The sequence below is a fragment of the Salvelinus sp. IW2-2015 genome, unplaced genomic scaffold, assembly GCF_002910315.2.
Source record: "Salvelinus sp. IW2-2015 unplaced genomic scaffold, ASM291031v2 Un_scaffold629, whole genome shotgun sequence".
Lineage (NCBI taxonomy): Eukaryota > Metazoa > Chordata > Actinopteri > Salmoniformes > Salmonidae > Salvelinus > Salvelinus sp. IW2-2015.
Window position 1 is genome coordinate 659,188 of NW_019942585.1, and position 21,863 is coordinate 681,050.

At 41.7% G+C, this 21,863-nt stretch overlaps 1 protein-coding gene and 2 pseudogenes across 1 annotated transcript; 1 reads left to right on the top strand and 2 right to left on the bottom strand.

The window, feature by feature from the left end:
- The window catches only part of LOC112068637 (ATP-dependent zinc metalloprotease YME1L1-like), a 17,669-nt pseudogene extending 11,343 nt beyond the window's left edge, over positions 1–6,326 (bottom strand).
- Positions 6,327–6,824: 498 nt separating this feature from the next.
- Positions 6,825–9,851, top strand: LOC112068636 (serine/threonine-protein kinase greatwall). The gene is made up of 4 exons (XM_024135816.2): positions 6,825–7,378; positions 7,543–7,684; positions 9,037–9,138; positions 9,264–9,851. Exons 1-4 carry the CDS (start codon positions 6,920–6,922, stop codon positions 9,305–9,307), a joined length of 747 nt encoding a protein of 248 aa, XP_023991584.1. The 5' UTR covers positions 6,825–6,919; the 3' UTR covers positions 9,308–9,851.
- A 7,254-nt stretch (positions 9,852–17,105) lies between these two features.
- The window catches only part of LOC112068641 (acyl-CoA-binding domain-containing protein 5A-like), a 15,520-nt pseudogene continuing 10,762 nt past the window's right edge, over positions 17,106–21,863 (bottom strand).

A 21,863-nucleotide genomic window follows, 5' to 3' on the forward strand; every position in this document is an offset into this window, starting at 1 on the left:
TAATGGAATCACTAACGTTGGAAACTAATGGAATCACTAACGTTGGAAACTAATGGAATCACTAACGTTGGAAACTAATGGAATCACTAACGTTGGAAACTAATGGAATCACTAACGTTGGAAACTAATGGAATCACTAACGTTGGAAACTAATGGAATCACTAACGTTGGAAACTAATGGAATCACTAACGTTGGAAAACTAAGGAATCACTTACGTTGGAAACTAATGGAATCACTAACGTTGGAAACTAATGGAATCACTAACGTTGGAAACTAATGGAATCACTAACGTTGGAAACTAATGGAATCACTAACGTTAATGGAATCACTAACGTTGGAAACTAATGGAATCACTAACGTTGGAAACGAATCGAATCACTAACGTTGGAAACGAATCGAATCACTAACGTTGGAAACTAATGGAATCACTAACGCTGGAAACGAATGGAATCACTAATGCTGGAAACGAATCTAATCACTAACGCTGGAAACTAATGGAATCACTAACGCTGGAAACTAATGGAATCACATTAAGTTGTTATCCCCTGGGTTGTAGTCCGTGCATCTTTTCCCCCAATAAATCAATCGAACCTATCAGGTCCTTACACCAATCAGCTATCATGAGTGACAGGGTGAAGGTTGGTCAGTCAGTGTACTGATAACAGTACACAGCCTTAGATCTCCTCTGGGACTTACTGAAGAGGTTCCTGATGCGGCTAGCTCCGACACCCACAAACATCTCGTCAAACTCGGATCCCGATGCGTAGAAGAAGGGGACGTCGGCCTCCCCGGCTACAGCCCGAGCCAGGAGAGTCTTTCCTGTGCCTGGGGGGCCAATCAGGAGGATGCCTGACAGAACCAGAGGCCACAAAAAAGTGCAACATATGAACACATTGAAAAAAAAAAAATGTAATGGCACTGTGTAAAGGGATCACACAGAAAGATAAGACACATAAGTAGTAAGGAAGTAGCTTTGACTTGAGGACATCTCTGCTCAGCTCATAAGTACGGAAGTAGCCGTGTGGACATATCTGCTTTCTGTAGTGTGAGGCAGATTAATGTACAAATACACCCCCTGGACAGGACTGTAGTCTCATCGTAAGGCCTTACCCCCAATCTATCTCCTGTTTCTGTAGTGTGAGGCAGCTTAATGTACAAATACACCTCCTGGACAGGACTGTAGTCTCATCGTAAGGCCTTACCCCCAATCTATCACCTGTTTCTGTAGTGTGAGGCAGATTAATGTACAAATACACCCCCTGGACAGGACTGTAGTCTCATCGTAAGGCCTTACCCCCCCAATCTATCARCTTAATGCAGAGTACCAAGGAGACACACATTGGGTCCCATTTTTACAGTCTTCGGTATGACTGAGCCGGGGATCGAACTCCCATCCTCAGGGCGGAAGCTTAACCAAAAAGGCCACTGAGTTAGTAGAAGATAACCGAATGTCTACAGAGTATTCTTTACAGAAAGACACCGTACCTTTAGGGAGCTTCCCTCCCAGCACGGTGAACTTCTGGGGGTTTCTGAGGAACTCCACCACGTCCTGCAGTTCATTCTTGGCCTCCTCTACCCCCTTGACGTGCTCAAACGTGACGCTCTTCACCTGGACCGGGTCCACTTGTGAGTCCAGGCCTGACGTGGTGCGGAACCTCACTGTTCAGTGCAAACCCATGACAAGTCAATCAGACCACTGACAAGACACCACCTGGGAATCTCCAATAGGCCTCTACTTATCATAGAAACTATGCTAGAATAACATTTGCCATGAACTACTGATTTTGTTAATACCACTTTCCTCTTCCACTCAATATATATTCAAATATCCATTTACTATTCAATCATTCATTGGTTAAATGACCAAAGGTGGAGTTTCTAATATACTATCATGGACCAGCGCCTGGGCAGCTAGGGGGCCGGGCAGCTGGCTGATAATTGATCATAAAGCATGATCAGTGGACCAGCAGCCAATTCAACAATTGCTCTTGATGAAAAAGCACAACCACAATGCCGTGATTCATGCAAGCGTAAGAATTCAATAGAACACAAACCAGCATCAGAAAAGGACCCTTTACCCGAAAGAAACGGGCTTCTTGACAGGCCATAGATTCCCACAACGAGGAGGACCAATAGAATCAGCCTGGTCCTCCTTAGTGAGTCTGTCAATGGAAGATAGAAATATGTAAATTAGTTACTGAAACATAAGAGATTAAGTCCAACTCAGCAGTGCCACCTTGTGAACACTTGGTGGAACTGCTAGTGGTGGCCATGGGCTTAGTGCTTCACTGTAACTGGCAGTCATGATTGACTTCAAGGAGGAGCAAATTTGTTACGAGCTGGGGCGGGGTGTAAAATATCATTCTTCACTTTAAWTTTTTTTTCTCAATGATGAGTAACACCGTTCCTTTAAAGATAGTGCAACATTTTGGGGGCGGCAGGTAGCCTAGTGGTTAGAGCCTTGGACTAGTAACCAAAAGGTTGAAGGATCGAATCCCCGACCTGACAAGGTAAAAATCTGTCGTTCTGCCCCTGAACAAGGCAGTTAACCCACTGTTCCCCCGTAGGCCATCATTATAAATAAGAATTTGTCCTTTACTGACTTGTCTAGTTAAATAAAGGTTAAATACATTTATTTTGTATTATTTAAAAAAAAATGTTGCTTCCTGTTAGTCACTCTAGGAAGGGAATATGCTGAGTGATTAAGATGCCATATATGAAGAAAGTTGTGTGACGTGCCGTGTGTCCTCTGAGTGAAGGCCTGGGACCTCATGAAGCCCTCAGTGAAACCAGACTTGAAGGCATCTTGTTGGTCACCTTGCAGGTTCTTCTGCTTTACCACGTGATCCAGACTCTCTGCCTCTGGGGACTTGTCAGGTCTCATGAGGAGAACCTGTGACGGAGGGGTTGTGGGGGTGAAATAATGGGAAAGATCGCATAATGTATGTGTGTCAGCGAGTGAGAGAAAGAGAGGGAGGAGAAAGCAAGATGTTGAACATGAAAATGAGATGAATGGGTCTAGCCAGAATGGTTACAAGACATAAAAAAAAACAGCCCTTCCCACACGAGGGTGGCCAAAAAACAAAACAGCGTGTGAGAAATCACCACTATACCATAAAGAACAAGAGAAAAAAAGGTTTGGGTCACAATTTTACAACATGTGCCAATCTTCACGTTGAAGGGGAAATTCTGGTAAACTTCAGGACAACAAAACAGATCCAGTGGGTTCATTGACTGCATGCCTGTCTGTCCTAGAAGGGGATTTGTGGACTATGTGACTGGTTGCATAGTGGTGTAACACTTGCTGACCTTCATGAAAGCTGAAGTGTAGCCCTCTGGTTCTGCCAGCCCCTGGTAACCAGACTCCACGCGTCTGCTCTTCCTCAGAGTCTTGAAGCCTCGGTTCTGGATCCTTACTGAAGAAGAAGCAGAAGGGGGGGGGGGGTCGCCAAATATAATACTATTCATTTCACTATGTTATGTCATAGGAGGAAAATAGGATGACTTGTGAGTGGGCGTATTCGATTCGCCCCGGTGCCGGTGGAGATTTCACTTTAGGACCAATGAAATTCTCTCAAATAGTTGATTATTTTACCATGGTGAATTCCCCATCTTCACTTGAGGGTCACTGGGCGCATTCCATAGATGAGGACCACAGATGACACTGATGCAAAATAAACCAGGTGTGGTTTCCTTACCAGGCCAGTATTGGAGCTCTGAACAGATGGCATGTAGAGGACTCTGGTTTGGTCTGTGGAACATCGGCGAGCCAAAAACACCCAACCTTCCGTTTGACAACCCTATAGAAACAAATACACAAGTCAACTGAAGACTATCACAAATACACACATGCAAACAACTGCGCGGTATCATTTTACTACAAATATACACCCTGCAACAAAAACACAGATTCATCAGATAAAAACAACTAGGTCCTCACCTTGTTTGTTTTGGAAGAAAGAGTCCGTAGAGACGTGGGACGTCCTCCATCTTGAAGCAGCTGGGTCCTCCTCTGAGCCCAGTGAGGGCAGTAACCTGTTCACCAGCTCATCCAGCTGACCCACCCTCAGGTCTGATAAGCCCAGGTCCCGGAGGTTCACAGTGGGCTGACCCACCCTCTGTTCTGCTAGACCCAGGTCCTGGAGGTTCACAGTGGGAACAGGAAGTCAGTATGAAGGACACGTCAACTGTAATAATGAGCAAGCGTTGGCCATGAACAGATCTGCGATCAGGCTAACTCACGACCATAGGGGTTTCCCCTAGTGGGGGTTGCCGACCAGTCTAGTTTAGCTAAGCTTGCCGTACAATCATTTAATAATTATTGGAGAATTCTTTGTTGTTGTTGAGAAAAGTGGTCAAATGTAGCATTGCAGTGTGAGTTTGGCTAGCTATGCAAGTCAGGCTCAGTATGAAAGGATGTGCTGCTGCTTTTGTAAGGGAATTTACAACTTATCTTTCATTATCTTGTAGGAGCCCAAACATCTGCAAATACATTTGACTCCAGTGGCCATGATCTCTAGCCAATTGATGAGAAATAACAACAACACATACACATTGGAGAGCTGCGAGTGACAATACATACCTGCAATAATGTAACTTATGCTCAGTGTCTATGGCACATAATATTGCTGTGTTTAGACAACAACACTCTCCCTAACCACAACAAAGACATGTCTGCTTGGGGAGCTGTGCCTAGTCCGTCAGAGCTGGTGGCCCTGCACACAACAGGATTCCCATAATTCCAAGGTTATATGTGAGTCAGTACAAAGTTGCACTGGGGCTCCTGAGGATAGTGGAGGGGGTGGAGCCAGTTGATGCAAGCTATAGCTCTAAAAGATAGACACAGCTTGTGTACATTGAGGCTTGTCCAGTCTGAGGGAGAACTGCAGTGTTGTGTCAGGAATAAGCCTAGGCTATGAGAAGAGGAATCCATGATAACAAATGTACCACCTATGATTGCCATTAAGTAGGCTAATCTTACAGGGGAGAGAGTCTAACGGGACTTTTCTGACCAGGATCCCATTGACCGCCAGACTAGCCTAAATCTATAACTTGACCCGTACCTTAAACCGAACCAATTTGAAGATGAAATATGGGTTTGCATGTAAGCCACATCCCCTTAGTGTTATCTTACCTCTGTGYGCAACAGGTCCTGCTCTGATGTGACATATGTCTGCAGGCTCTGGACAGAAGCTGTGGCTGTGGAGCTGGCTGAGTTCTTCAGGGAATGGAGGGCATTGATGAGTTGGCCAATGAGTTGACTCGTTACCTAAGAAGAGTCAAGAGGCAACAGAGATGGACAAATTGGAAATACATGACATGCATGATTTGTGTAATGTTGGCATATATTGTTCTGATAAACAAACATTGCAGGAGGGATAATGATTGCCTGGGTCTAGATGACCAGCCTACGATATTTCTTTCACTGCGTAATTTACAGCAGATTTGTGAGGCACCAGGGCTAGGGCACTGATGAGGGAAGGTAATTTGAGTTCAACTTGTAAATATCTTCTAATGAGATCAAAGGCATTACAAGTCCCTGCCAGATAGTTACTGGTGTGAAGAGTTGCCAAGTTGCATCTAACGTTATGTACACGGGCCAGATTTGACATTGGGGGGGACATTCATTTCTCCTGTTAAAATTTAAAAACAGCCGTCCGCATGCCATTGATTGACAGTATTCATTGGTATTGTCATTCACAGGCAGGTGTAAATCAAGCAATACTTTTATCGCGATAGCTCGATTATGTAAATGACTGATATGGTATGGCATAACCAATTAGTCAGCTAGTTTGGTTAGTTAACCTAATTTATAACTAGCTAGCTTCAAATGAACTTTACAACTGTCAAAAATATCGCTGTGGCGTTAGTATGAACAGACAGCTAACGTTAGGACATTCTGAGATTGAGAACTGCGTAACGTTACCTACAGTAACTAGTTAACGTTAGCTAAATAAGCTTGATAACAATAACTAGCAAACAATATTTATGGCGAGATAAAATACATAAKTTTAAACAGCTAGCTAGTTACATGTGTTGTCTCGTATATCTAACATTAATTAGCCAGCACTTTCGAGTAGCTAGGTTACATCAGTCACCTAGATAGCTAATTAGCCAGTTATCCTATCCTGGCTTAGTGTCAACTGCCTTTATTTACCTGTGGCTGGAACGTCGCCGAGAAGGAAAACATGATCACAGCAACTTGAGGGTTGGTATGTGAAGACAGACCCTCAATGTCACTGATTATACCAACTCCTCCTGGGCACAGTCCTTTTGTTTTTCTCTTGTTACTAAACTGTTACTTTCATGAAAATGGCTTCTTCATGAGAGGTCAACATCAACGTGACTTCTGGAAGAAATTACTACCGGTTTGAACACGATTATTTTCTTCGCTACACTTATCTAGCTACTTCTCCAATATTATTATTATTTATTTTAAKATTTGTTTGCCACGTTGTTGTCAACATTTGTAAACGAGTTGATTTTGCTTTTACAAAATATGCGTCAATGTTGATGCCTGGAATAGGTGTCTTATCCATTGCCTGATGCAATTCATGTAGCAGAGTTGCTCTAGTAAAAAATATTGATGGCCCAAAAAGTCAATTATATTTATTGATTAATTCATAACTTTATTTGGTAAAATCTTAATTTCAAGTGTTAACGTTTTCGTACAGGCACTCTCTTTGGCCACGAATAGCGTCCTATCGCTGGGAGCGGATTTCAAATTTCAAACAAGCTTGCCTTGTCTMTCAAAGGAAGTGAAAAGGAAGCAAATAGCTGTTACATTTCAAAGTACCTCAATGAAAACCTCCTGTGTGAGTTGGAAGGACCAGCAGAGGGGGTCGTCATCGAAGGCACGTCATTTGGTGAAGACTGAGCAGGAGCCTGTGCGCTGACTCTGAGGGGTCGGCTCATGAAATGTCCATCGTCAACAGCCCAACCCCAAAGAGGTCGGCTCAAAGTGCCAAAGAGGGGCATTGGGCATTGTTCGAGCTAGACGATAGACGATATGACCCAGCAATATCACCCAGTACCCCACTCCTTCCTCAGCCACCCATCTTCGCTAGTATAGGAACMGCAAAGCCGGGCAACTGTCTCACCCTGAGAGAAGGCGAATCCAAGCGCTCCTTCCTCAACCGAGTCCCTGAGCTGAACCCCAGGGTGGCCATGTCACCCTCGTTCCTCAAGCCCAGGAACGTGGTGGCCTTCCGGAGCTACTGCAGCTCCATCAACCGCTCCAACATGTCGGGGAGCTCACGCCTCAGCCTGGGCTCTGTGGAGCCTATGGATATGGCCACCTCCGCCTCCTACCACAGTATGCCCGCTGCTGTCACACCAGTCCAGAAGAGACCCAGCTCCAACAACTCCCTCGATCAGGTAGATGCACAGTCAAATTCCAGGGGTGGTGGATACAGAGTCGAGATTCAGGGGTGGAGGGTACTGGGCTAAGTTGAAAATGTAGGACCTAAATATAGCTTCAGAGAACTTACATTACACATGACACTTTATCAGTTATTTATTCATTTGTTTCCTAATTTAAGACCCCGCAGTCYTCGACCACCTCCCACACTCCGTTCAGGACCCCTAAGAGTGTCCGACGTGGTCCTGTACCCGTGGAGGGAGTACCGATTTTAGGCACCCCAGATTACCTAGCCCCAGAGCTGCTATTGGGGAAACGACATGGTAAGAGTTGACCCATTTCTTGTTTGGGACGTCAAAACATTTCAGTCATATTTAAAGGTTAGAACTTCCTTTCTAAGTGTTCTGATACTTCCTGCTTGGAGTTGTATGTTTATGATAACATAGCTACAGTATTTCCTGTCCCAAATTGTAATCAGTAATGTAATCAGATTACATTCKGTTACTTTTAGATTACTTTCCCCTTACGAGGCATTAGAAGAAGACAAAAGTGAATTGTTACCAATTGAACGACATCTATTGCAGGATAAATCAATGTTAAAGTTTACATAGTTGGCCATTTACTTTATGGGTTGTTTATGTAGGCATCTTCTAACCCATCGTTTTCTACTACATCATTTAATCTTATTATTATACATCTTTACATTACAAACCAAAACCAAAGTCTATCAGAATTCCAGTCATTCCAATACATGTTATACCCCTTTGATATTCAAGAATAGGACTTGGAAATATGGAAGTATAGATTGGCCAAATTGTTTTACCTGAGCATGACCCCCAAAACTAAGGACCAGTCCTACTCTGTTGTTTATGATTTTGTTGTCAATAGTGAATATATCAAAACTATGAAATAACACATATGGAATCATGTAGTAACCAACACAGTGTTCAACAAACAAATTAAAAGCAATACAATTTCAACCCCCCCCCCCCCTCTCACATCGTATTTGAAGGTGTGTTTGTGTGTGTGTGGATCTTACAATTATCCCAAATTGTACATTGAAACACTAAGCCTAATGTTGTCCAATTGTTTCAGTTCCTGCTTCCACTGCTGTAGAATAGAGGCACAGCCTAACAGGACAATAGCACAGTGACACTACGGTGATGGTATCTGAGACATGTATGTGACTAATCTCCGTTAAACCCAGAACAAAATAAATCGTGGGTAATTTGGTCAGATATGTTTATGTACGGATTAATATGTGACCTACTGTCTCTCTTGCCCCCCCCCCCCCCCAGACTGCATGGTGGACTGGTGGGCCCTGGGTGTGTGTCTGTTTGAGTTCCTTACCGGCGTGCCCCCCTCCAACGATGAAACCCCTCAGCTTGTCTTCCAGAATATTCTCGACAGAGATACTTTCTTGCAGTAGCAGTTGTCTTTTTATTGAGAAAAGATGTAACTTTTCTGTGGTATGTGGTTGTGTAACCTAGCTAGTTATCTTAATGTACTAACTAAGTCACGCTGGATAGTCTGCTCAATGACTAAAATGTAAATTATTATTATCGGTTATGTTTTCAGTGTAACATGCCTTTTTACAGCAAKGTAAAATCGTGCATTTGAAAATGTTTTATAACGTTTTCTATCACCAATATTTTGTTTTTATGTTTCATTTCAGATATTCCATGGCCCGATGGTGAGGAGGAGCTATCCCAGAATTCCCGTAATGCCATAGAGATCTTACTCACCATGGACATGAACAAACGGGCTGGGTTCAAAGGTAAAGGGTTTGTTTTACCAGTTTAAACCGTGATAACACCATTCCATTTGAAATGGACCATTTGGATGTATAATGATTACATTTTTTTCTGCTACAACCATATTTGTTTTTGTTTTCTGCATCAGAACTTCGGGAGCCACACTCTGTTTGCAGGTTTGGACTGGGATAACCTTCAGAACCAGACCATGCCCTTCATCCCTCAGCCAGAGGACGACACTGACACGTCATACTTTGAAGCAAGAAACACTGCACAGTACCTTGTGATGTCTGGCTTCAGTCTGTAGGTTTGTTCTCCAGGGTTACGGTCAATGCGGATCAATTTAGGAAGTACACTGAAATTCCAATTCTCTTCAAATTAAAATATATATATATATATGAGATTTTTTTTGTGTGAATTACTGTTTTTAAATATTTGTACTGTCTGTCGACTGTCTTTTCATCCACGTAGCACCATGTTTCACTGCTCTTCTATGCACTAACTACTATGATGGAGTTCTTTAAATTAAAAAATATATATATTTGACTTTTATTTAACTAGGGCAAGTCAGTTAAGAACAAATTCTTATTTTCAATGACGACCTACCGGGGAACAGAGGGTTAACTGCCTTGTTCAGGAGTAGAACGACAGATTTTTACCTTGTCAGCTCGGGGATTCAATCTTGCAACCTTTCGGTTACTCGTCCTACACTCTAACCACTAGGCTACCTGCCGCCTCCACACTCTAACCACTAGGCTACCTGCCACCTCTACACTCTAACCACTAGGCTACCTGCCGGCCAATTCTTCATGCAACGGGTCATATACACTACATCTGTATGCGTACTCTTCACAAAATGTGTAGATTTCTTTTTAACATATTTTTATTTGACATGTTATAAATACAAATAAAACAGTTGTGTGAAGTGATAAAGTGTATTTTTTTTCTTCTGTGAAATATAAAATGAAGGAAGAAGAACACAACCATTCTGAAGGAGGAAAAGATGGGTTCAATGTTTTGTATTATTTCGGGTGGTAGTTTTAAAAGCAGCACTAGAACCAAACTGMGTCCCTGYAAATTGTGCACAATTCTGTACAACTTCATCCATTTCGTATGTTATTTTACGTCTTGCAAATTCGTATGATACTTTTGTGTGTGTGTGTGTGTATATATAGCGTATGTGGACACCCCTTCAAATTAGTGGATTCGGCTATTTCAGCCACACCTGGTGCTGACAGCTGTATAAAATCGAGCACACAGCCATGCAATCTCCATAGACAAACATTGGCAGTAGAATGGCCTTCCTGAAGAGCTCAGTGACTTTCAACATGACACCGTCATAGGATGCCACTTTTCCAAKAAGTCAGTTCGTCAAATTTCTGCCCTGCTAGAGCTGCCCCGGTCAACTGTAAGTGCTGTTATTGGTAAGTGGAAACGTCTAGGAGCAACAATGCCTCAGCTGCAAAGTGGTAGGCCACACAAGCTCACAGAACAGGACCGCTGAATCGCGTAGTGTGTAAATATTGTCTGTCCCTGGTTGCACCACTCACTACCGCGTTCCAAACTGCCTCTGGAAGCAACGTCAGCCCATGAACTTRGTCGGGAGCTTCATGAAATAGGTTCCCATGGCCGAGCAGCTGCACACAAGCCTAAGATCACCATGTACAATGCCAAGCATCAGCTGGAGCAGTGGAAACGCGTTCTCTGAAGTGATGAATCACACTTCACCATCTGGTAGTACAACGGACACATCTGGGTTTGGCGGATACCAGGAGAAWGCTACCTGCCCCAAAGCATAGTGCCTACTGTAATGTTTGGTGGAGGTGGAATAATGGTCTGGGATATTTTTCATGGTTTGGGATAGGTCCTTTAGTTTCAGTGAAGGGGAATCTTAATGCTACAGCATACAAGAACATTCTAGATGATTCTGTGCTTCCAACTTGGTGGCAACAGTTTGGGGAAGGCCCTTTCCTGTTTCAGCATGACAATGCCCCCGTGCACAAAGTGAGGTCCATACAGAAATGGTTTGTCGAGCTCGGTGTGGAAGAACTTGACTGGCCTGCACAGAGCCCTGACCTCAACCCCATTGAACACCTTTGGGATGAATTGGAACGCCGACTGCGAACCAGGCCTAATCGCCCATCATCACTATTGCTCTTTTTAATCAGGGAGTCACATTGAGATTTAAACGTCTATTTTTACAAGAGAGCCCTGTATACTTTATAATAAAACTTACACGTGTGTATAGAACAATATAATTCAGCACACAACAAATAAACATATTTAATAAAAGCATGTGGCTGAATAAAAGCAAGTCCCTGCAGTAATGTTCCAACATCTAGTGGAAAGCCTTCCCAGAAGAGTGGAGGCTGTTATAGAAGCAAGGGGGGGACTAACTCCTTATGAATGCCCATGATTTTGGAATGAGAAGGTCAATGAGCAGGTGTCRACATACTTTTAGTAACTTAGTGTATGTTATAAATTCCAATTTGTAAAATACACTGCTCAAAAAAATAAAGGGAACACTAAAATAACACATCCTAGATCTGAATGAATGAACTATTCTTATTAAATACTTTTTTCTTTACATAGTTGAATGTGCTGACAACAAAATCACACAAAAATTATCAATGGAAATCAAATTTATCAACCCATGGAGGTCTGGATTTGGAGTCACACTCAAAATTAAAGTGGAAAACCACACTACAGGCTGATCCAACTTTGATGTAATGGCCTTAAAACAAGTCAAAATGAGGCTCAGTAGTGTGTGTGGCCTCCACGTGCCTGTATGACCTCCCTACATACGAACTGGGCATGCTCCTGATGAGGTGGCGGATGGTCTCCTGAGGCATCTCCTCCCAGACCTGGACTAAAGCATCCGCCAACTCCTGGACAGTCTGTGGTGCAACGTGGCGTTGGTGGATGGAGCGAGACATGTCCCAGATGTGCTCAATTGGATTCAGGTCTGGGGAACGGGCGGGCCAGTCCATAGCATCAATGCCTTCCTCTTGCAGGAACTGCTGACACACTCCAGCCACATGAGGTCTAGCATTGTCTTGCATTAGGAGGAACCAGGCCAAACCGCACCAGCATATGGTCTCACAAGGGGTCTGAGGATCTCATCTCGGTACCTAATGGCAGTCAGGCTACCTCTGGCGAGCCCATGGAGGGCTGTGCGGCCCCCAAAGAAATGCCACCCACACCATGACTGACCCACCGCCAAACCGGTCATGCTGGAGGATGTTGCAGGCAGCAGAACGTTCTCCACGGCGTCTCCAGACTGTCACGTCTGTCACATGTGCTCAGTGTGACCTGCTTTCATCTGTGAAGAGCACAGGGCGCTAGTGGCGAATTTGCCAATCTTGGTGTTCTCTGGCAAATGCCAAACGTCCTGCACGGCGTTGGGCTGTAAGCACAACCCCCACCTGTGGACGTCGGGCCCTCATACCACCCTCATGGAGTCTGTTTCTGACCATTTGAGCAGACACATGCACATTTGTGGCCTGCTGGAGGTCATTTTGCAGGGCTCTGGCAGTGCTCCTCCTACTCCTTCTTGCACAAAGGCGGAGGTAGCGGTCCTGCTGCTGGGTTGTTGCCCTCCTACGGCCTCCTCCACGTCTCCTGCTGTACTGGCCTGTCTACTGGTAGCACCTCCATGCTCTGGACACTACGCTGACAGACACAGCAAACCTTCTTGCCACAGCTCGCATTGATGTGCCATCCTGGATGAGCTGCACTACCTGAGCCACTTGTGTGGGTTGTAGACTCCGTCTCATGCTACCACTAGAGTGAAGCACCGCCAGCATTCAAAAGTGACAAAAACATCAGCCAGGAAGTATAGGAACTGAGAAGTGGTCTGTGGTCACCACCTGCAGAACCACTCCTTTATTGGGGGTGTCTTGCTAATTGCCTATAATTTCCACCTGTTGTCTATTCCATTTGCACAACAGCATGTGAAATTTATRGTCAATCAGTGTTGCTTCCTAAGTGGACAGTTTGATTTCACAGAAGTGTGATTGACTTGGAGTTACATTGTGTTGTTTAAGTGTTCCCTTTATTTTTTTGAGCAGTGTATTTTACGAATTTGTATGTTCACATCCCATTCTATCTCTCTAAGTGCTTGTGGTCAGATCTGTGTGTGAATCCCCATAAGAGGAATTTGTTTTAAGTCACAAAAAAACAAAACTTTATTCAATTTATACTAAACAAGAATATAAAACACAACGTGACAATTTCAATGATTTTACCGCGTTACAGTTCATAAGGAAATTAGTCAATTGAAATAAATAAATTAGGCCCTAATCTATGGATTTCACATGACTGGGCAGGGGCTCAGCCATGGGAGGGCGTAGGCCCACCCACTGGGGAGCCAGGCCCAGACAATCAGAATGAGTTTTRCCCCACGAAAGGGCTTTATTACAGAAAMAAATACTCAGTTTCATACTCAGCTGTCAAGGTGGCTGGTGCATGATGATCCTGTAGGTGAAGAAGCCTGATGTGGAGGTCCTAGGCTGGCATGGTTACACGTGGTCTGCGGTTGTGAGGCCGGTTGGACGTACTGCCAAATTCTCTAAAACAATGTTGGAGGCGGCTTATGGTAGAAAAATGAACATGCAATTCTCCGGCAACAGCTCTGGTGGACAGTGCTGCAGTCAGCATGGCAATCGCACGCTCCCTCAAAACTTGAGACATCTGTGGCATTGTGTTGTGTGACAAACCTACACATTTTAGAGTGGCCTTTTATTGACCCCAGCACAAGGTGCTGTGTAATGATCATGCTGTTTTYTCATATTCTTGATATGCCAGATCTGTCAGGTGGATGGATTATCTTGGCAAATGAGAAATGCTCACTAACAGGGATGTACACAAATTTGTGCACAGCATTTGAGAGAAATAAGCATTTTGTGCGTATGGAACATTTCTGGGATCTTTTATTTCAGCTCATGAAAAATGTGACCAACACTTTTTATACGTTGTATTTATATTTTTGTTTAGTATATTCTCAATCACATGCAAACAACAATCTAAGGCAGAAAAGGAGAGAAATATTCATATTTAGTAGAAAGTTTAACAAATCAATGGCTGTGAAAATATCAACTCTATTGCAAGTGTACATTTTATGATACCTACATTATTTTGATATTTATTCATATACTACATCAATACATTAGAATGCAATTAAAATATTGCACTTTTGTCAATATAATGTTCTTATCTGGTCTGTACAACTATTATTGTATACAATTTACACTAAATGAACCAAACTCCATTACATAGAAAGTATTCGAAACATGTTAGAAGCCAAACACAACCATTGTCAGACCTCCATGGACAATGTTCCTTTACAAACAAAAAAACCCAACATTGCTACATTAAAACATACACTATGGTTCAAAAGTTTGGGGTCACTTAGAAATGTCCTTGTTTTTGAAAGAAAAGCACTTTTTTTTTTGTACATTTAAAATAACATCAAATTGATCKGAAATACAGTGTAGACATTGTTAATGTTGTAAATGACTATTGTAGCTGGAAACGGCAGGTTTTTTATGGAATATCTAAATAGACGTACAGAGGCCCATTATCAGCAACCATCACTCCTGTGTTCCAATGGCACGTTGTGTTAGCTAATCCAAGTTTTTCATTTTAAAAGGCTAATTGATCATTAGAAAACCCMTTTGCAATTAAGTTAGCACAGCTGAAAACTATTATTCTGATTAAAGAAGCAATAAAACTGGCCTTTAGACTAGTTGAGTATCTGGAGCATCAGCAATTGTGGGTTCGATTACAGGCTCAAAATGGCCAGAAACAAAGACCTTTCTTCTGAAACTCGTTAGTCTATTCTTGTTCTGAGAAATGAAGGCTATTCCATGTGAGAAATTGCCAAGAAACTGAAGATCTCGTACAACGCTGTGTACTACTCCCTTCACAGAACAGCGCAAACTGGCTCTAACCAGAATAGAAAGAGGAGTGGGAGGCTCCTGTGCAACACTGAGCAAGAGGACAAGTAGTTTAAGAAACAGACGCCTCAAAAGTCCTCAACTGTTCGCTTCATTAAATAGTACCTGCAAAATAGCAGTCTCAACGTCAACAGTGAAGAGGCGACTCCGGGATGCTGGCCTTCAGGCAGAGTTGCAAAGAAAAAGCCATATCTCAAACTGGCCAATAAAAAGAAAACATTAAGATGGGCAAAAGAACACAGACACTGGACAGAGGAAGATTGGAAAAAAGTGTTATGGACAGACTAATCTAAGTTTGAGGTGTTCAGATCACAAAGAAGAACATTTGTGAGAAGCAGAWTTTTTTTTAAAGAAGCTGAAGGAGTGCTTGACGCCATCAGTGAAGCATGGTGGAGGCGATGTGATGGTCTGGGGGTGCTTTGGTGGTGTTAAAGTGGGAGATTTGTACAGGGTAAAATGGATCTTGAAGAAGGAAGGCTATCACTCCATTTTGCAATGCCATGCCATACCCTGTGGACGGCGCTTAATTGGAGCCAATTTCCTCCTACAACAGGACAATGACCCAAAGCAAACTATGCAAGAACTCTTTAGGGAAGAAGCAGTCAGCTGGTATTGTTTATAATGGAGTGGCCAGCACAGTGACTGGATCTCAACCCTAGTGAGCTGTTGTGGGCGCAGCTTGACCGTATGGTACGTAAGAAGTGCCCATCAAGCCAATTCAATTTGTGGGAGGTGCTTCAGGAAGCATGGGTGAAATCTCTTCAGATTACCTCAACAAATTGGCAACTAGAACGCTAAAGGTCTGCAAGGCTGTAATTGCTGCAAATGGAGGATTCTTTGACAAAAGCAAAGTTTGAAGGACACAATTATTATTTCAATTTAAAAAATCATTATTTATAACCTTGTCAACGTCTTGACTATATTTCCTATTCATTTTGCAACTCATTTCAAGTATGTTTTCATGGAAAACAAGGACATTTCTAAGTGACCCCCAAACTTTTGAACGGTAGTGTACATTGAAAAAAATATGCTACGAACAAATATGAAGTTCAAGTCATCATCAAAAAAAGAACAATGTATTTGAATTGTTTTATTTATTTAATTTAATTTATTTATTGATGTATTTATCAAAACGATTAAACTTTTTATCTCTTTTTCTCTTGTTTGAGGTGGTAACATTTAGGTGTTCAATTAGCGTTTCACATCTTTATTTTTGCTCCGCATTTGGACCAACACTACAATTTTTACGTTTGAGATGTTTTACTCGAATAAACAGAACTACAGTTCATTTTAGCAGACGCTKGTATCCAGAGCAATTAGGGTTTAAATGCATAGCACCGGCTCGGGTATTTCAACCAGCAACCTTCCGGTCACTAGCACAACATTCTTAAGCGCTAGGCTACCTGTCACCCCCAAGTACTGTATACGGCTACATTGGTGAGGCACCTTATATCATGAGTTGATTAATTTTTATATATACACAAATTAAGTGTATAAAAGCCAATCCGATATTAAAAAATTATACTTATTCTGAACCATTCACATCCTAGCAGTAATGTACAACCAAAAACTAGACAATAAAGTCTTAATTTTCATTTAATATTAGAAATAATATATTAACACATTTTCAAGATTTAAGTGTACCTTTCCACAAATACATTATTATATATATACACACTTATCTACCTAGCGTTATCATCATATATTAGCAGCCTGAGCAACTATTATGATATATGGCGTAAGGTTTCTGTTGCAGTTATGTCCATTTGCAGGACAAGTTGGATAGTTCTTATAATGCTGTAAGACAAGGGATGGACAACTGGCGGGGAGACCCGTGGGCCTCCCCCCCTTTTGTAGGCCCGCGGACCAATTTGACCAACAAAAAAGAAAATGTACTGTTGAGAGTTAGAATAGTAGAATACATAAGCTGCGATTTCGACATTCGGTTTTTGTTGTGCATCAGCAGTCACTCAATAAGCCCAGGTCAGATAAATGTTTTTACATTGGTAAGTTAGTCTAGTGGCCAGCTATCTAAACTTGTAGTAAACATAGTCAAATTACTAACTGGGGTGGGGCCCACTGATCATCAGTCATATTTAAAACGGCAACAGTTTCTTTACGCCCCGTGGCAAAATATGCAGAATTGCAGGAAATTAAGTTTAAAACGTCAATTTTTTTTCTCTTCGCTGTCAGGAGACGGACCGCTAAAAAGGGGAGTTTCGTTTTTTTTCCCTCCTGGACCACACCCCCATCAAAGTTGCCGATACGTGCCGTAAGATGTACGGAATAGTTGCAATAAAAGAAGCTATACTCAACATACACAACCAATAACTTTACCGCCCAAGTTAAATCATCATCATTTCTTCAGAGCAAAACAAAAAGTACTAATGTAGTACAGTAGTTGTATAATCTTGCATGATTATAAAAGCTGCAGTTCAATTCATTCACATTTCTCTTTTGATTTCAATTGTAGTGCCAGTGGGTTGTGATGCGTCCCCCAAACTCACTATAGTAATGCCATCTTCATAGTGCAAAAGCTAGAGTTACAGAGGTGCGGGTGGGAAAGCGGAAGGGAGGCTACGGCCGTTACCCAACCCAGAGACTGTTGAGAGAGCTCTCATCGTCGCTCTGTGTCTTTGGGACGGGAGACTTTTCAGTTGATTCGTCTAAAAGTGGGGACAAGWCTCAATGTTAGAAAGCATTTTTACTCAGTTCAAGTCATACTTCTGATAGAGTTATCAACACAATGTGGTCTCAGAGCATTTTGTATTATTCTGTACGTAAACACTCCAGTTTGTATGATATGTTACATTTCGTATGGTACAGTGCATTCGTAAAGTATTCAGACCCCTTAACTTTTTTCACATTTTGTTACATTACAGCCTTATTCCAAAATTGATGAAATAGTTTTTTCCTTCGTCAATCTACACACAATACCCCATAATGATAAAGCAAAAACAGGTTTTTAGAAATGTTTGCAAATGTATAAAAATATATATACTGAAATATCACATTTACATAAGTATTYAGACCCTTTACTCAMTACTTTGTTGAAGCACCTTTGGCAGCGATTACAGCCTTAAGTCTTTGGTATGACGCTACAAGCTTGGCACACCTGTATTTGGGGAGTTTCTCCCATTCTTCTCTGCAGATCCGCTCAAACTCTGTCAGATTTGACGGGGAGCGTCGCTGCACAGCTATTTTCAGGTTTCTCCAGAGATGTTCGATCGGGTTCAAGTCCAGGCTCTGGCTGGGTCACTCAAGGACATTCAGAGACTTGTCCCGAAGCCACTCCTGTCTTGTCTTGGCTGTGTGCATAGGGTCGTTGTCCTGTTAGAAGGTGAACCTTCACTCCAGTCTGAGGTCCAGAGCGCTCTGGAGCAGGCTTTCATCAAGGATCCAATCAATTGAATTTACCAGAGGTGGACTCCAATCAAGTTCTAGAAGCTAAGCTTGTAGCGTCATACCCAAGAAGACTCGAGGCTGTAATTGCTGCCAAAGGTACTTCAACAAAATACTGAGTAAAGAGTCTGAATACTTATGTAAATGTGATATTTCAGTTTATTATTTTTTATAAATTAGCAAACATTTCTAAAAACCTGTATTTGCTTTGTCATTATGGGATATTGTGTGTAGATTGATGAGGAGAAAAATAACTATTTAATCAATTTTAGAATAAGGCTGTAATCTAACAACATTTTGAAAAAGTCAAGGTGTCTGAATACTCCCTGAAGGCACTGTAAATAAGGTATTGCTGTTTTTTTTTTTTTATACATTTGAAAACCTGTTTTCAATTTGTCATTATGGGTTATTGTGTGAAGATTTCTGAGGATTTTTCTTTATTTAATTCATTTTAGAATAAGGCTGTAACGTAACAAAATGTGGAAAAAGGGAAGGGGTCTGAATACTTTCTGAATGCACGGTATGTGTTAATTTGTGGATGTCCATCAATCATTGCGTATGAAATGTTACGAATTGCAATTCGTACAATATGTTCCAAATTTGCAAAACACACTATGTTACATATCTGCAAAACATATAATATGTTATGATTTCCAATTTCTTGTGGCTAATGTTTGTTAGGTGGCTAGGTAGTTAACGCTAAAGTTAGCTAGCTGGCTAACGTTAGCTCAAGGGGTTAAGGTTAGCCAAACAGAGATACCGTGACGAGATCCTGAGGCCCATTGTCGTGCAATTCATCTGCCGCCATCACCTCGCGTTTCAGCATGATAATGTACTGACGCAAGGATAATCCATGACGCAAGGATTTTTACACAATTCCTTAAAGCTGAAAATGTCCTAGTTCTTCCATGGCCTGCATACTCACGAGACATTTCACCCATTGAGCATGTTTGGGATGCTCTGGATCGACGTGCACGACAGTGTATTCCAGTTCCTGCCAATATCCAGCAACTTCTCACATCCAGTGAAGAGGAGCAGGACAACATTCCACAGGCCACAATCAACAGCCTGATCAACTCTATGTGAAYGAGATGTGTCTCGCTGCATGAGGCAAATGGTCACACCAGATACTGACTGGTTTTCTGATCTACACTCCTACTTTAAAACATTTTTTGTTTTAAAGGTATTTGTGTTCAACAGATGCATATCTGTATTCCCAGTCATGTGAAATCCATAGATTAGGACCAAATAAATGTATTTCAATCGACTGATTTCCTTTATWTGAACAAATCTTTGAAATTGTTGCACGTTGCGTTTTATATTTTTGTTCAGTGTAMTTGCAAAGTTGCTTATTAGTTAAAATGCTAAAATTGTCCGTGATGAGATTCGAACAGGTAACCTTTCGATTGCTAGATGTTGGCGTTATACGCCCAACCCAAKCACCCTCCTTTTTGTTTTTGTCTTAAAGTAACCTTTTCTCTTTTATGTAACCATACCAAATGTAACATATCATACTAATGTTAGTGTACCGGATTTACATTTACTATGTTACGTCTAGTCTATGAGACCAGTCTGATCAACAGATTGGCATTATAGAGGGTATCAGAGGCAGAATCGTGAATGGAGGACCAAAATAACATAAATGTAACAASATCTGTCTCAATTTACTCAACAATACCATTGACTAGCAGTTATTGTAGAATATCCCCATCTTGCTATAGAATTACCTTCTCTTACGTTGAAGATATAGGCGGATGAGCCACTGCACCACAAACGGCCATGCCACAGCAAAGGCAACAGCGCTAGGAGACACGTCAAAAGGCCACCAGGATGGTTTCTAGAGGACAAAATAGGATGAAAATGCATATTCTGAATACTAGAGAAGTACATTTCCTGAAGAAGATGTGGTGCGRTTGCTAGATTGTTTAAAAAGTATTTCAGTTTTGAAATAAGTCCCAGTAGTGCTAATGAGTYCAGTAGTAATGGTGGTGACTGATTATAGTTGGAAAAAGTAGGTATATGTAAAAATTGATTGATTTGGCTATTGACTGATTAATTAATTGATTGATTGAATGGATAGGGTAGCCTAAACATGTGAAAGTTGGTTTGATGTCTCTAGCTTGAACAGTTCAAGAGTTACTGTTGGTGAGTTGTTTTATGCAAATGTATGCAKATTTAAACTGATTTAAGGGATGGATCATTTACATAATCTATATATTCATGAAGTGGTTCCATCATCCTGAAGTTGTTTTGGAGTTCCTAGTCTCGAATGGTTGGAAAGCAGTGCCACTGTGAATATCTACCTGTCATTGTCGCCATTGACTCTAATTGCAAACTGTTAAATAGTTACAGTTACAAAAGTATTAATAGTATATAAAATAAATATTATTTGACAAGCAATCTTAGGGTCAGTCTGAACATTTCAACGTTGGTCTGATGTTGATAGCTTGAACAGTGATATATCAAGACTCATCTCCATTTTCYACCATTCACGAGTCTATGGTCATTGACTTGCATTGAGTTTAATGCAAATATGGTTGTACTACAAAAAAAAAGTATTTAAATAGTATTTWAAAAATATATATATTTCTCAAGCAACTTGTAGACGGTCTGTCTGAACATTCTAAAGTTGGTTTAGTGTTAACGGCTCAAGCGGTGTTAAGCGCTAGAGTGAGTGGAATAATAATACTAATTAGACTGTGTTAAAAAATCTGGACTTCAACAAACACACCTAATAAATACTTCCCTCTTTACATATCTCACAATGTCCCCGAAAAGAAAATAATCTGTATTCTGAATCACAATACATGTATGTGGGAAAATACAAAGGGCATGTTCAGTCTATGACCATGTGAACAGTCTATGAGCATGTGTTTAGTCTATGACCATGGTGAACAGTCTATGGACCATTGTGTTCAGTTCTATGACCATGTGAAGTCTATGAACCGTGTGGTTCAGTCTATGACCATGTGAACAGTCTATGACCATGTGAACAGTCTATGACCATGTGTTCAGTCTATGACCATGTGTACAGTCTATGACCATGTGTTCAGTCTATGACCATGTGAACAGTCTATGACCATGTGAACAGTCTATGACCATGTGCTCAGTCTATGACCATGTGTTCAGTCTATGACCATGTGATCTGAGTCCAACACAAACAATGACAGACAGAAAAGCCAGTGCACCGTACCATACTACCCTTCTTTGCCAGGGGTGATGATGGGTATGGTAGAGCCAATGACTAGGAAACAAAAGAGAGAAGAAAGGAACACAACAATGTTCATTACATTACTTCCTCAACTAAATAGTTACAGTTCATCTTGGACCAAAATCATCTTGGACCAAAATCATCTTGGACCAAAACCATCTTGGACCAAAATCATCTT